Here is a 16,347-nt window from a genome sequence, read left to right as displayed (position 1 = left end):
CGCCCCCCCCCCCCATTTCTACTCTGTGACTTCCAAAGTGATTTTAAAGTCCTGTGACAGGTGCATTTCCTCTGAGCTTGGCTAGATTATTGTTATATTGTCTTCTTCCCCTGTATTTCACTAGTTTTAAACCATTTTGGTTCTTTATTTAACAGCGTTTCTCACATATTATTGAAGTGATTTTTCTAAATCATTTTCTCTTTCCCGTTGTCTTGAGTTTATTTCTTATCTTCCTGTCTTTTCCCTTCTCTGTACACATGACTTGAATTTTGGGTAAATTGTTCAGCCTTGACTAGTTTTCTGCAGTTTAACTTTATTTGCTGAAAAAGCAGCCTAGCAGGTCCCTAGGGGAAAGCAGGCATAATTTATGGTTTCAATTCACATATTTCTTTATGAACATCTTCAATGAATCTGTCATGCTTTCTGTCCCTGGGGCACTGTACTGAGTCAGAAGATCGTTCCAGTCTGAGACACAAAGTTCAGGAAGTCACTCTCTAGTGACTGCTCTGTCCCTCTGCTTTTGGCCTTGACTCCGGGAATCTTCCCATCTAGACAAGCCTGTCAATAACGAAACAGCTTGGTGCCAGGCTATCTGCCTTTCCAGAGACTGCAGAGTTGATCCTGGCCTCCACAAAATGACTCCCACGACTCCCACGTCTCTGACTCACCATGTTCCTCATCTTCTAATCAAACTTGAAAACTGAGCTGGCTGGCTGGCTGAAGCCCGAAGGAGAGCCTGCCTCTTATCACCGTGTGGTGGCTGACACCTCCCAGTGTTCAAAGGCAGCCTTCAAAGTCTGTTGTGACTGGGTCTTCCTTGAAGTCCAGACAGCCCAGCACTCACCTCTTCCCATTAATTTCCAAAATCCCCAACCTTGAGAAGGACGTGCCTTTATCCCATCATTTGAAAAATAAACTGCCTTCTCCTAAATTACTATCTCAGATGCTTATGAGTCCGTTTTTAATCAAATCTAATGATCTTGGTATATATTTTTTTCCATTTATTAGATTTTGGCATTTGTGATTTGTTCAAGAAATGATTCTTTGATTGTAATGCACTCAGAATCAAGTTTCTACCTCTGGTTAATTTTACAGTTTTTGTCCCCCCCCCCCCCCATGTCCTGCATAACATCCTTAGCTTGCCATGTTTTATATTTTTATTACAATTGACTTTTTTTTTTCCAGAATTTTTTTTGGACACCGAGGTCACACATGTACATTTCTCAATTTTCAAATGACTTTATTTTCCATTCTAAATTCTGCAACTACTTTTAATTGTTATAATATTTTGTTATTTGTTGGGATTTCCAGTTATGAAATCATACTGCCTGCATCAAATGAAGTTTTCCCCCACAGTGTTCTTGTGGCGGTCCAAAGAGGCTTTGCATATGTTCCCACTACCAGTGTGCTGCAATGAAGAGCTGAGTACCTGACAAACCTCAAAACCAGCTTCCTGCTCCATAGCCCAGGATGCCTTTGAACACATGGTCCCAAGTGCTGTTATCACAAGCTTGAGCCACTAAGCGGGGTCTTGGGGCTTACATCTTTTATTGCGTATTTTAACAATAAAAAGGACAGATACAAAATGCTACCCATCAACAACAAGATCATACCATACTAGGACTACAGACGTCATCCTTCCCACCACCAGTCACACACCATAACGAAAATGAGGGACGAAGAATTCAACCCTTTTCGGAGCTCCCCAGTGAAAATGATGGAGGAAGGTCATTGGCTAATAAAGAAACTGGCTTGGCCCATTTTATTGGTTAGAACATAGGTGGGTCGAGTAAACAGAAGAGAATTCTGGAAGAAAGAGGAAGTGCGGTCAGACCCGACAGCTCTGCTCTCTGGAGCAGAGAAGCCAGGCTCTGCTCTCCCAGGCAACTCCGACCCAGGATGGCCTTAGGCTAGAATCTTCCTGGTAAGCGCACCTTGGGATGCTTACACACATTATGAGAAATGGGCTAAATTAATATGTGAGAATTAGCCTAGAAGAGGCTAGATAGAAATGGGCCAAGCAGTCTTTAAATAAATACAGTTTGTGTGTTGTTATTTCGGGCATAAGCTAGCAGGCGGCCGGGGTGCTGGGGATGCAGCCCCGCCGCTCCTATTTCAACACCCCAGTTCATCTGTAACAATTCTAATGAGACGTTTCCTCCTGCTGTCTACCTTTGTCCCCAGGAAACAGACAGATAAATGTACCGGCTTCATAATGAGCGTCTGCTAGTTATAAACAATGGACAAGTTCCATGTAAATAAAGCCGAACATATTTCTGAGTACTCTAGCCAGACAAAATTAGACTAAGCACGTACATTCCGATTTAAAACAAAAGAGAAAGTGTCTCAAGTGCAGTAACCAGGATGGTTCTTTCCTTCCTCCCCTGCGTTAGGATTCTGCCCTGGGCTAGATTTGAGGAACTTTCTCTTTTGACTGAGGAGCCTAGGTTAGTTCCCTGAATTGACAGGTCTTGGATGAATAGTGATTTTGAAACGACCGGGGTGTAACTGATCTCTTAACGTAGGACTTAAAATCAAAACAAGCAAACGCAAACCTTAATTTTCATTAGATAAAGTTTGTTAGTTACAAGACACTGCACGCTGCAGTGTGGACACTGCATGCCCCCTCAGGACGGACTTACTAAAGGGTTGCCACCTTGTGGTACTAGCAGGAGGTGGTGAAACGTTGGGGAGGTGGGGACATAACAAGAGGGTGCCAGGGTCATTGCAGACTTGTCCCCTATGGGGACCATGGGACCCCAGCCCTTGCTTCATTTCTTTGGCCTTTCAGTGACCAGGAGGAGTACTTTTCCTCTTGTGATGTGATTCCTGGACCTAAGTTCAAAGCATGGGCCCTCAGTCATGGACTAGACTCTATAGCTATGAACCACAGCACCGTTTTCTCTCGATCATGGACTAGACTCTACAGCTAGGAACCAAAGCACCATTTTCTCTTGGTCATGGACTAGACTCTACAGCTAGGAACCAAAGCACCGTTTTCTCTCGGTCGTGGACTAGACTCTACAGCTAGGAACCAAAGCACCATTTTCTCTCGGTCATGGACTAGACTCTACAGCTAGGAACCACAGTGCCGTTTTCTCTCGGTCATGGACTAGACTCTACAGCTATAGACAAAGCGCCGCTTTCTCTCGGTCATGGACTAGACTCTACAGCTATGGACAAAGTGCCGCTTTCTCTTATACTCTATGTCACATATTCTGTCTCAGTGACAGACAGAAGCGAACATGTTAGTCAGTTTCCACGCAGAACTTAGCAGGGTGCTGCATCTTTAAGATTTATACTATATATCTGATCTAGGAATTAACTTTTGTCCAAGATCAAAATTTTTAGATGAAGTCACTCTAGATTAGAAGCCTTTAATTTAAATACCTTTTTATGGGTGGGGTGGGGTGGGTAATTCCTGCTACAAATCACGAGTTCTCTTTTTTAAAACTTATCCTACACATTTGCTTGCTTGTGCTGCCCACAGAAAACATAACACTTTAGATTTCCTATAAAACGACATGTTATCTTATATGGCTTCACTCCGTATGTTCACGGTTACTTCTGTATCAGTATATACATACATTTATCACACTCATTTTAACAGCTATGTATTTTCTGGCATGAATATTCCACAACAGATTTATCTATGTATTCATAATGTACACTTTGGTGGTTTTGTCCATTTATTTTTTGCTAGTACAAATAGCACGATATTATATGTCCTGTACTTCTTTCCCTGGGGAAGCTTCATTTTTTTTTTTATTTTTAAAATGAACTTTACTGAGGTACAATTTGCATGCCATAAAATTTGTAAGCATACGATCCAATGGTTTTTGGTCAATTACAGGCCTCATAACTGTCACCACAATGCAGTCTCATAACATTTCTGTCCCCTAAAGGCACCCGTGCCCATTTGCAGCCTCTGTCTGGTGCAGCTTTGAGAAGCAGACAACAGCCTGTAGATTCATTTTTAAGAAACCTTATTCTTTACTTTGGTATTCTTTTCGCAGAAACAGGAAAGTATTAATAATTGTTGCTTCTCCAAAAATACCTCCGTGTCCCTAGGTAGTGGAGGTTAGTAAGGGGGTAGCGGGTTCCAAGTTAAACAGTCCCTGGTCTTAGGGAGGAGAAAGCTCCTGCAGTGGCTGCAGTGGCTGTGGTGGCTCGGTGGCAGACAGCACTTTAGGAAAGAAGGACACAGGGAATGACTGTGGTAGTTGGGACATGCTCGCACAAGGCAAGACTGGCACATGCCATGAAATCATAGCTCCACCCCCTACCTTTTTAACCATGAATGCACTGAAACTCAGACAAGTCGAGTCATGGCGGACAAGGTGCTAAGCCTGCTGGATGCCCCTGAACTGCTCTTCTCATTCACGGGAGGATGCAAAGGTGGGACCAGTAACCTCGAAGCTTTCATTTTTCTACACGAGTAGAGGTATTTCCCGGATGTTTTCTACACTTCAGTGTTTGATGTTTCAGACTCACAGAGGCTAACGAACAACAAATGCCCATAATTCCCAGCTGTGTGGACCACCACTGCACGGTCCAGAGTCCCATGTGCTGCCCTGGACCCTGAGAAGATGGAGAGGGCCTTGGCATAACCTGGAAAAGCGCTGGCTTATGTTTAGCTCGTCTGGGAGCTGTGTTAGTTCTGGCTTGGAGCAAGAGCACTGCTCAAGCAGAGACTGTCCTTGGGGCTTACCTACACAGCCCTCTCCGTCAGGCCTGCGCGTCATGCCAGGGGGGCAGATACACATGAAGGTGCCGATCAGATTCTTACACATCATGCCTCGAGATTCACAGTCGTGCAGCCCTTCGGCACATTCGTCCAGATCTAGAAGACATTTATTAAGATATGTATCGAAAGGAGAAAAAAAAAAGTAACAAGAGCACATCGTGTTTAGCGGGCTGTACGCAAGTAATTTTCAGTCATGATTTCTGGTCCTCTGATCCTCATCGTGCTACCATTTGGTGCGACAGAGGAAGGATCCTAGTCTCCCGAACAGCTGGCTCTAGTCCAGATGTGTAGCACTCTCAGGACTGGTCCTTACAGTGAGTCAGGGAAGGGTGACCTCTGCTCGAGTTAAGAGTCCTGGAGTACGACAACAGCAGGATGGGATGCCCAGGCCTCCCCATCCATAGGCTTTTAAACGTCCTGTTATCTAGGTGGGGAAACCTATAGCAAAGCTGCCACACTTCTTTCTGTAAAGCTCTGGGAGAAAACTGCTCAGACGAAGGCAAAGGTCAAAGTACGATCCATCCCAAAGGGGCAAGTCAAGTTGCGGCTCTTGTCTTACCTTTACACATCTTTTGGTCTTCCCTGAGGGCGTAGCCAACTGGGCACGTGCACTCGTAAGACCCGAAAGTGTTCATGCAGCGGAAGGCGCAGAGCAGTGGGTTCTGGGCACACTCATTGATATCTGATTAAGGAAGTAGGCGCATGCTCAGTGTGAGGCTCTTCCTTGTATCCCCCACTCCCAGTCATCTCTTTAAAGAAACACTAGTGGGTTTGCTGGCAGACCATATAGGAAGCAACAAGGTAATAAAACTCTCACTTCTGGTATATAAAAGATAGTACATGGGCAACTCCTCCTCCAGTGAGTTAACAGCCATATGCTGGAAGAACCCCAAAGGCTACCTGGAGTCTTAGTGATGTGTAAAAACTCAGAGCTGAGAACTCGCAGAAACTAACATTAATTATGTTGGCTGTCCCCCCTGTCTCTTCCCTTCTTCAAGTCTAACCTGCAGGTGACCACCATCCGAGCAGGGGCAGTCTGAGAGTTAAATGTCAACTTATTAATATCTTATCCAGGGTACATGACCTTGAGGCCCTGTCTCAAAAAAAGTGAATGAGATTCTGGTGAATGAGATTCTGGTTAAGGAGCGCCAGAAAAGAGAAGCGCTATACTTTCTTCCTTTCCACGTTTGCAGCCTAGGCTGTTGACTGTGCCATGCACGTATGGGACAAAACTCAAGGAATCTAGCTTCTAGGTTCCAAGGGTGGAACTGAAATCTGAGCCTTCACGGGCCAATCCAGGCTGCCTTTGGGTCTACAAAACTCAAATCTTCTAAGATCAAAGCATCAACATTCCTCAAAGGAGTGTAACCCTGCCCAGAATGTATTCAGAGTACAAATTAAAAGTTAACCGATACAATGAAAAGTCATGAAAATGTAACCAACTCTTAAAGAAATGAGAAAATAACAGATGCCAGCTCGCAGCCACACCCGGGCTGCTGTCAGGAGACAAATGCATAGAACAGGGACTGAGGGAGCTGGATGAGGCAATGGACAATGTACTGGTGGAGAGTATAAACAGCAGAATAACACAGCGGCTATGGATGGATATAAGTTTCTAAAACACATTCTGTACATCAAAGGAAGACAACGCAATCTCAAGGCAGGACGACTTGCCTTCGCAGTTCATCATGGGCCCCGGCTCAAAGCCTTCATTGCAATTGCATTCAAAACTTCCAATCACGTTGGTGCATGTGCCATTCCCACAGGGATTGCCGATAGAACACTCGTCAGTGTCTGCAAGGCAATGTAAGGTGTACAGAATTTTGCACACATTTCAGGGATGTGAAAAATGCACAGTGAACCCCCCTCCCCGCCATAGTGCCTCCCCCTTGGCCTTGACCAGCCTTTATGTGTGCAGAGGTCAAGGTGCACTGCTTCAAGAGGATGTGGGCAAAGACATAACATCAAATGAACAATTCTCCTAGTTAGGCTTTTGTCAATGAAAAGAAGTGGGTTTTTTTTTTCTTGTTTGTTTTTCATGTCTTTAAGGACCAAACCCAGGCCTTGTGCATGCAAGGCAAATCTATCATTGGACTATATCTCAAGGCCTTAAGAGTTTGTATATTTGGTTAAAGGCAGAGATACTGGGAAACTCGATCTTCAAACGAATCAATCTGTGTGGGAAAACGCAGAAGTGAAGTTTCTACTATTAGGTCATCTTGGTTTTCTAAATCTTACCACTACCACCACCAAGGCTCCCCGAGGGTCCCTGGGCTAACAGGAGAATAAAACAGGGCATTCACAGTACATCAACCAGAGGCACTACTCACCCACACACCGGACTCCAGTGTAATCCAGGTTGTAGCCCATTGGACACTCACAACGGAAAGAGCCATCGGTGTTGATACACTGCCCGTTTGAGCAAATGCCTGGGCTCTCAAGACACTCATTGACATCTAAAATATAAAACTGCCCATGAACTTCTTCATAAGAAAAGATGTGCTAATGTAGCTGTATCTACTAAACACATATCTAACATGAATGGTACATAAATATTGTTTTTCTTTTTACTAGAGAAACAGACATTTCACATATGATACATGCATGTGATAAATGATTCATAAACTACTACATATTTTAAATATGATACACTACAGGACATACTAAAACTAGCATGATTTATGAAGCAAATGAAAAATCCACCCAGGTTAAAATGTGACAGAGCTCACCTTCTCGTGTGTCATGAAGACTAGGGACTGTCCCGTGGCCGTATGGACACAGATCCTGGAATGCAACTACAGAGAAACAGGTCCTCCATCACTAAAGTGCTTCATGTTAAGAACTAGTTAACACTGTACATCCATGTTTAACAAGTGTTTTTTTCTCCTTCCTTCCTTCCTTCCTTCCTTCCTTCCTTCCTTCCTTCCTTCCTTCCTTCTTTCCTTTCTCTCACACCCACCCCCTGCCTGAGTCTGAAACTTGCTACATAGACCAGGCGGTCTTGTACTCACAGAGATTGACCTGCTGTCTGTCTCCCACATGCTGGGAGTAAAGGCGCACACCACTGCACCTGGTCATGGCTTATTTTTAAACCCAACACTGAGTATACTCATAGAAGGCTACCTGAGTTCCTCCTATGGTACCACCAACCTGGGGACTCTGGGTCTGTCTGTCTAACACTACGAAGTCCAAAATTGTCCCTGACCTTTACACACAGAAGCTACCCCTGACTTAAGAACCCACCACAGATTGATCTTGCTGGGAATTACTCTGCAAGTCACTGGTGCTGATGGGAAGCCGTGGGGCCAATGTGCTGATGTTACATCTCAGAAATTTACGTAATATTTGGAGAACCACAGCTTATGATATTACAGCAACATAGGTTTTTACTTAAATGGGCATTCATTTTTGGTGGGGTAAGGACAAAACTCCAGCCTTGCAGGAGTTAGGCCTATGCTCTATCACCAAGCTACACTTCTACACCCCAATATGGGACTTGTGAAGTCGTGTGGAGTTTCCTTTCCACCCTCCCCTGGCATCTTCTGCCCTTGCCTCTGCAGTTCAGTCTTCAGAATGCAAGTAATGCTAACATTGGAAGGAAAAGTAAGCGGGCTACGTCAGTGGGCACGCTGTGTGGAGATGCTGGTGGTGCTCTTGCCAAGTAGCCGCTTCCGGAACCACTGATAATCCTGTCTGAAGGTACGATGTCGCCCTGCACATGGTCACAACAGAGTCCTCTCTGTCGTTACTCTCACCTTCATCGTCTTTGGGGCACAGCTCACACGGGTCCCCCCAACCCTCGCCTGGCATCTTACTGCAGCAGCACTTCGCCTTGGTGGTGTTGAAGGCTTTGGGCACAGAACACTTGCCGTTTTCAAAGTTGGTGAAGCAGAAACTCTGGCGAGTATCTAGTCAGGAAAGCAAAGAGCACAGCTCCTCACTGCTCGTGGGACAGACGGAACAATGTGGATACAACTAGTTCTGAGGGAACACTTCTCATGGGCTGGACACAAGGCACACGCTAGATCAGTAGTTAAGAGACAGGCCTGGGCATTCTTCATGGTTCACTTTCATTTGCTAGTTTAAATCGATCTGCATGTAAAATGTTATTGCATCTAAAATACTTTTACGACGTGTTCAGGGATTTGTAAAATCGGCCTTAGTTGGGAAAATATTCCCACAGTCTCCTTTTTTTCCTTCACTCTTACATCAAGGCTGTCCAAGAACAACCAATTTAACATCCAGGAAGTTAAACGATGCCCGAGGCAAATCATGTACTGATAAATAACAGCCCATGCCAGCAACCAAATGAAAATGGCAAACCAAGATGATTTTCCTTTTAGCATAAAGTCTGAACATGGTACTAACGGTCTTAACAGAGTGCTCGAACACTGTCCATTAGAGACACTCTTGAGAAGTCCGTGCTCTAACTGCAGACTGTGTATTATATATTTATAGACAAATATTTTATCGTAAGAAAGCCTGAGCACGCTGCTTCACTGTCCACGTTTACACCGTCTAGGGGACACGCTGCCAGAGAAGTCACACCACAGCTTACCGAAGCACCTCCGTCCATTATCAGACAAGACAAAGCCAGGGGGACAGATGCATTGGAAGCCCCCGGGGGTGTTGGTGCAGGAACCAAAAAGGCAAATGTTGGGGTCTTCGTCACATTCATTTATATCTGCAGGACAGAAGAGTTTGTTAATCCAATCAATGTTCTGTTCAAGAGTTGAAAATATCTACTTGTCCATGCTGCAACAGACATTAATTAATGGAGGTTTAAGAGATGACACTGTGAACATAGCTAATTTATTCTTTTAAAGTAAGTTATTGCCTTAAAAGCGAAAGATTATATCCAGTTTCAGCCAGCCATATTCCAGAACTTCCCACGTCTACCTCCAGGTCCTGTCACCTGATCACTAGGGGGCGCTCTTCTTGCCTACCTGACGTGACCCACTCACCTGCCTCACAGGTACAGTGTGCTCAGCTGGCGTTTACGCATGGCCCCCTCCCTAATGCCTCTTTTTGGGACTCCAATAGGGCTACTTCTGGCTTTTTAATTCCTACACACACTCAGTGTGTAGCCTGCCTGCTCTGCTCCTTGGTACCTTCTACCCACATCCAGTCGCCACCCTGTTATCCTACAGCTCTTCTCCAGCCTTCAGAGAAAGACACTAGCTGCACAAGGAATATGGGTGACCAAAAGAAAGGCCATGCAAGCCACAGGAAATGGAACGCCATGTAAACGGAACCACAGATGCAGGTGCTTCCCACAGACAGGGTTATCGAGGATGCTACGGTGCACAGCGACATCTGCATTTCTACGTCCAACTGCTCTAGCATGCGGGATCTCTCCACACAAGGGTGGAGTGGACACCATGACGGAATGAGATCGAATGTGAAGAGCAAAAATGATGCTCAGTGGGTGGAAGCACTCACTGTGCAAGCAGGAGGACCCACGCTTAAATCCCTAGACAATATGTGAAGAGCTCGGATTGGCCACCACATGGGCCTGTAGGGGAATAACATCTGTACGCACATACATGTATACATACACCATACACATACACAATATACTTTATACATACGAAACACATATATACCTCCCACCATGCATACACATACTAGACACACATATATCTACCCAAATCAGACATATACAACATATATACACCACACACATATATCCCCTCCACACCTCTCTCTCTCTCTCTCTCTCTCTCTCTCTCTCTCTCTCTCTCTCTCTCTCTCTCTCTCTCTCTCTCTCTCACACACACACACACTTACATCATATGCACACATACACCACAACATATACTTCTCCCCACCACATATACATGCTCAATACATATCACATACATACATATACATCATCCCCCATATGGCACATACATGTGCATCACACACATGTGCATACTACCCATATAACACACCAAACATACACACTAATACACTATACACACATACCACATGTACATTACACATACATATTTGGCACATGCATTACTCCCCATATAGACCCCCCCCAAACATACCACATAAACACATATATACTGTGCAGCCAATACGGATACTTTTAAAGAAAGCAATTGATAGACTATGGATTTTCTTTGCTACTTTGTTGTGAACTCATTCATATGTACACATATACAAATGGAAAAATCCTCTCCTATATCCCCAAAACAAAAATTTTTAAAAATGGCAGACATTCTTAGGCTTTCAAGAAACTCTTATCCAGATGGTTCATCTGTGTTTACTATTATTTTGGCTAGTAAGATAAGAATCAGTCTTATAATAAACTATGCACACCAACAAGACTGAGGGGGATATTGTCTAATCATACGGCCTGAAACAGATTTCAGTTCTATGACATCAGCAGCCCATTTTGCTCTGTAACTGCCTTGAATATGAACAACAGAGGTGTTTATCTTTAGGATCTGAGAGAGTGAAAACCTTAAAGTCAGACATAACCTCAGCAACCCGTTCATGCTCACAAAGCCTCCCTTAGATGCCACTGCTCCTGAATGTCAATCATGCTGAAAGAACAAGTGATAAGAAGCGATGGGGTGAGCTGTACAAAGGTCGCCTTCATCGCGTCTACCAGGCCTTCCGAGGATGCGCAGTGACCTCCTGTGCCGGGAGCTGCGGTAGAAGCCATCTGCTATGACAAAGGGATTGATAGTTTCCATTTTTATGTAAGTGTAGCCTTCCCAAGAGGGGAAATGTCAGGAGAACCATCAAGCTTTCTGGTTCATATTTTCAGAAGCCTGGACACCTTTAATAACTACTCTAAGATCACGTGTCAGAGATCACACGGTAGAAACTTTTAAAATTCAGTAGGAAGTCGGAAGTCTCTATTGACATCTAGGGCACAGATACGAAGGATAATAAAAAACCCTTGATAGTATTAAGATTTCTGTTGATAAAAACAAGCCCACATCTCTTTTTTTTTTTTTTTTTTTTTTTTTTTTTGGTTTTTCGAGACAGGGTTTCTCTGTGGTTTTAGAGCCTGTCCTGGAACTAGCTCTTGTAGACCAGGCTGGTCTCGAACTCACAGAGATCTGCCTGCCTCTGCCTCCCGAGTGCTGGGATTAAAGGCGTGCGCCACCACCGCCCGGCAAGCCCGCATCTCTTAAGTTCTCGCTGCCAACAATGTACAACACAACCATTTCTGACGCTACAGTAAGATCGATGCAGGCACGGTCAACTCCCGGGGCCAGCAGGCACGCAGGGGCTGGGTTTGAGGTTCCCACGCAGCCTTTACCGTTACCAAGCCTTATTCTTCCGCACACCTGTGACCTCAGAATGAAATCAAGCCTCACCAATGCAGCTCTCGCTTTTCACTTCATATCCGGGGGGGCAGATGCACCTGAAAGATCCCTCCAAATTCTGACAGGTCCCAGGAGAACAAGAGCCAGGAAGTGCCACACACTCATTGGTATCTTTAGAGAGAAAGAAGAAGAAGAAGAAAAAAAAAAAAGTGACCCGGACAGGAGACAATCATTACGGTCTTTTCTGTTTGCTAAAATGGTAGACAGTGTTTGATGGTAACACACGGACTCCACCTGGGCCCATTAGTCAGCTGGGTCACCATGGACAAAGATAGATACCATGTGCTCCTCCCATATCATGGATGGTTTCTATGAGGAAGGCTGCCAATTCTTTTGATTTGTTTCTTCATGTACTTTTATTGAGACATAGCCTCAGGCACTGTCCCCAATAAAAACTCTCCCCGTGACACATTCCCAACTGGTGGTTAATACCGTAGACCGAAATGTCCCTGACACAGGTCACTGTGGTCCTGCCATTTGATGGTGGAATGTGGACAAGCTGAGTGAGACTGTGGGGTTCACAGTGTCTCACAGAACGTAACGCCACCAAGATGATTGACCGCTTCATATCTTACCGATACAGTTTTTGCCGTCTGGCGTAAGTTCATAACCCTCATTGCACAGACACTTGAAGGAGCCGATTTCATTGAAGCACCGGCCGTTTCTGCACACTTGCCCGAAAAACGAGCTGCATTCGTCTACGTCTGTAAGCAGAGAGAGGCCAGGGTCTCAGAGGGAGCGCCTGCACAGAACCGTTTCCCTAGCTGAACTCTGAAAACACATTTGCTGGAACCCATTTTCCAAAGGTCCACACTGTGCTTCAGTGACAGAAAAGGAAAATGACACACGTTCTGAGGACTGCACCACTCAAGGGTCACACAGGGCCGCTGCGGTTTTCAAGGACACGAGCGATAACTTAGGAGATTTATAAACAGGTAAAGTCTGACAATTTAAGGCCAATCTTTCAATTTTTTTTTTTTCAATTGCAAAGTATTTCTTTTGGCGGAGGAGAGGGGACTATGGGATACAACTTGACTGCATGACTTACAGATCCTTTACCTGGCCACAGGATCCTATTCAAAGGACAAAGAAGGGAGCATACTGAACACAGAAATCAGCTCTGTTAAAAAGTGCAGGGCTGCTGACCACAATGCACCATTTGCAAGGAGGATGGCAGGTGCTGGGCTTTCAGGTAAGCCTCAGGCTGATTACGAGGGAGTGAGTGAGTCGTTGCCCATGTTTCCTGAAGACTGCTTTTGTGTTACAGCATCATCAGACAGGACTTTTGGGTCTCCTAGGAGAACTACAGAACCTACAGAGGAACCCAAGCGAAGTTGGATAAAATAGCCACCTAGCTGCAAATCCTTTTCACAATTGCAGAATTCTGAAGGATAAAGGAAGCTGGGATGTGGTGGTGGGGCTGAGCTGTGCTGATCCTACAATGGTGGACATCATCCTGAATGCTCCCCTCACAGCTCATGTAGCTACATTGTATTGCATCCAAAAGCACCCCACAGTGGATACACAACTAAGTGTTGCCCTTTCTTTTATATTTACTCAGCTTCCCTGGGGGAACCTCTCTAGCATCAATTCCCATGTCCTGTCGGTATGTCAGTGTGTGGCAAAAACTGAAATCCTGTATTTAGCACAGGTGTGCCCCGAGGACCCATCTCAAAACTTGCCCACTACATTTTTTTTTTTTGTTTTAAACTGGGAAAGGCATACAGGCTTTGAAACGGATGGGGAAGGAAATTTCCAGACATGGACATGGATATGGAGAGTTTGCAGGGCTGGAGTGTAAATTAGAAATGAACTCATTATAAAACACGTGAAGTAACCTGAGAATAATTGAGGGTCTCTTTCCATCTGACCTAGAGGGGACAAAGACCCTAAACTCTCAATCAGTCCTGTTCCATTCATGGGTGTCCCGATGATCTTCCTCTGTGATAAACTGGATTTGTGAGGAAGGGCTCAACACAGCCCATGGCCTGGGAACTCCTGCGGGAAAACTCTGCAGGTGTCCAGAGATTGCTCAGCGGCTTTGCCTATCTTCTGAAAGCACCAAGGCAGAACCGACCGAAAGGGAAGACTTACCGAGGCAATCGTTGTTGTGAGTGAGCTCAAACCCAGGGTAGCACAGACAGTTGTACGACCCAACAGTGTTCTTGCAAGTCCCGTTTCCGCACGGATGCCGCTCACACTCGTCCACATCTACCAAGGAGAACTCGACGTTTAGTTAGAACCAGCTACTCCCCTTTCACTTTTCTTTCACCTCCCCGCCGCTTTGTGACTTAGATGCTCCCCAGCACAGTGCTGGGGACCCGTGGTTGTTTGAGGAAAGTAAGAATGTGAAAACAGGGAAACAAATCAAAACTGCAAACTGACAGAAGAGAAAAAACAGTCTGATCTATGGGTATGTGCAATTCTCAGAGGCAACGGGTAGAAAACATCATTGGCAGAGATGTTGCAAGGACCAGGCTCGCCTAGCAAATGTTAAAGCATTATTAACACTTGGTCAGGAATTGATAAATCTTAATTTAACAATGAAAAGTTCAGCCTCTTTAAGGAAGTAATAAAATCCAAAGAGGTGTTTGTTTAGAATTTAGTCATGAACTTTCTAAAAGTCACAGTGGGAATAGTTAGCAAGGTCATCTGTGACAGCAGACAACAAACCCTGTGCTGGGAGGCCAGCCTGCAGGACCACTATCCAGGGAACAGACACAGCTCCATAGGAGAGCTATGCCTGAGAGGCCTGGGCTTCAGCTGACTTTATTGTGAAAGAATTGTTCATATAGGACATGTTGTTCCCATATGAATTTCAGAGTCATAAATACAAAATGGGTATGTGGCAGATTAGACTCTCTGCGTATAGAAGGAGACCCCTGTGTCTCCTCTAAGCAAGCCTTCCCAGAAAGTCCACGCATATGGGACCAGAACCTATGACATAGGTTAGAGACTTTTATTTCTTGTCATTCTGCGGCGGCCCACGGTGGGAAGGTGCTCTCAGGGTGCAGTGGGTAAACCGAGGCTTTCCCCATATGCTGCTCGTGGCACAGCTACTCCATGAAGGAAATGGTTCCAGACTAGAGAAACCTGATTTTAACACTCACCCCGCCAGGGGATCCCTATAGAGTGGGCGCACAAAACCCCCCTGGCTTTTTCACAGAGAGGACATGCTACTCACAAACCAGCTCTTGTTAAGTTTTATCTTCCTCCTTCAAACATGAAGCTTAGAGACAAACTCTGAGCTACATAACATCAGAGTTACGGTATCCGGTGCCATCCCAGCCTCGTGGCATCCTTCCCACCTGCCTTTGCAAGCATATTAGTCACCACTCGCAGCAATGAACCCATCATTATATTGGTTATTGGAGATTTTTTAAGTCTCTGGTTATATTCACGCCCACAATTATTTTAAGAGCTAAAGCTTCAATGACGCCATTAAATCCTAGAGTCTGTATAGAAGGATGCATGTCTGCACACGTGTGTGTCTTAATATGGTCATCCTCACTACTCCTGTGCACTCCAAGATGCATTTCTTGGGCCAATTCCACCTGGCGCTGAGCTCCTCTGAATGACCGTCATGCCACAAAAACCTCTGGAACCAAATGTTGAAAATCACTGGACAGAAGAACCTACTGCGGCATGTCCCTGGCTTGCAAATTTTACTCCAAAGCCTTAAACTGTTTAGCATGGTGGAGACATGGTGGCTGCCCTCGGAATCACCGTCTTTAAGTCCCAGCCTCATGTCGGTCCCTGGAATGGGAAAAGCGGTCCTACCCATGCACATGGTCTGGTCTTGAGAAGCCTTGAAGCCGTTGTTGCAGATGCACTGGTAACTTCCTTGCAAATCAACGCACAGGCCATGACTGCAGACGTTGGGAATTTCCAAGCATTCATTGCGATCTAAAACAGGAAAGAAAAAAAAAGACACGTTATGCATAGCTGAGTTTTATTAAGAGTCCCCCGTTTTTTCACAGATGCATTTCTCTAACCTGCTAGTAATTATTACAGACAGGCTATTATTATTATTATTATTATTATTATTATTATTATGGACCAGGACCAAAGCTGAATTAATATAAGTGAGGCTTCTGAGTACCCAAGGCTCTCTTCATTCAGGCAATGTTTGCAGGTGGACTGGGACCTCAAGGATTCTATTTGATGCCAGAGAAACCCACTGAACATCCTTTCTCAAGAAAACAATTTGAACATTATGGTGGAGATGTCTCAGCATGATGGATAGCTTGAGGCAGACAATCTTTC

The 16,347-nt window shown here is 44.9% G+C and overlaps 1 protein-coding gene across 2 annotated transcripts in view; it reads right to left on the bottom strand.

Annotated features, from left to right (window-relative positions):
* Positions 1-16,347, bottom strand: part of Fbn2 (fibrillin 2) — a 189,210-nt gene that overhangs the window by 24,505 nt on the left and 148,358 nt on the right. For both annotated transcript variants that reach the window (XM_050120901.1, XM_050120902.1), the window contains exons 45-55: positions 15,862-15,987; positions 14,176-14,292; positions 12,657-12,785; positions 12,073-12,192; positions 9,306-9,431; positions 8,503-8,655; positions 7,477-7,542; positions 7,078-7,203; positions 6,422-6,541; positions 5,307-5,429; positions 4,712-4,843 (exon numbers count right to left, since the gene is read on the bottom strand). In XM_050120901.1, the coding sequence (XP_049976858.1) occupies positions 4,712-4,843; positions 5,307-5,429; positions 6,422-6,541; positions 7,078-7,203; positions 7,477-7,542; positions 8,503-8,655; positions 9,306-9,431; positions 12,073-12,192; positions 12,657-12,785; positions 14,176-14,292; positions 15,862-15,987 (1,338 nt within the window). The remainder of the gene's footprint in view (positions 1-4,711; positions 4,844-5,306; positions 5,430-6,421; positions 6,542-7,077; positions 7,204-7,476; positions 7,543-8,502; positions 8,656-9,305; positions 9,432-12,072; positions 12,193-12,656; positions 12,786-14,175; positions 14,293-15,861; positions 15,988-16,347) is intronic.

Source organism: Alexandromys fortis, unplaced genomic scaffold, assembly GCF_014885135.2.
Source record: "Alexandromys fortis isolate MF-2015 unplaced genomic scaffold, M_Fortis_MF-2015_v1.1 scaffold_181, whole genome shotgun sequence".
Taxonomy (NCBI): Eukaryota; Metazoa; Chordata; class Mammalia; order Rodentia; family Cricetidae; genus Alexandromys; species Alexandromys fortis.
This window is presented reverse-complemented; position numbering and strand designations above follow the sequence as displayed.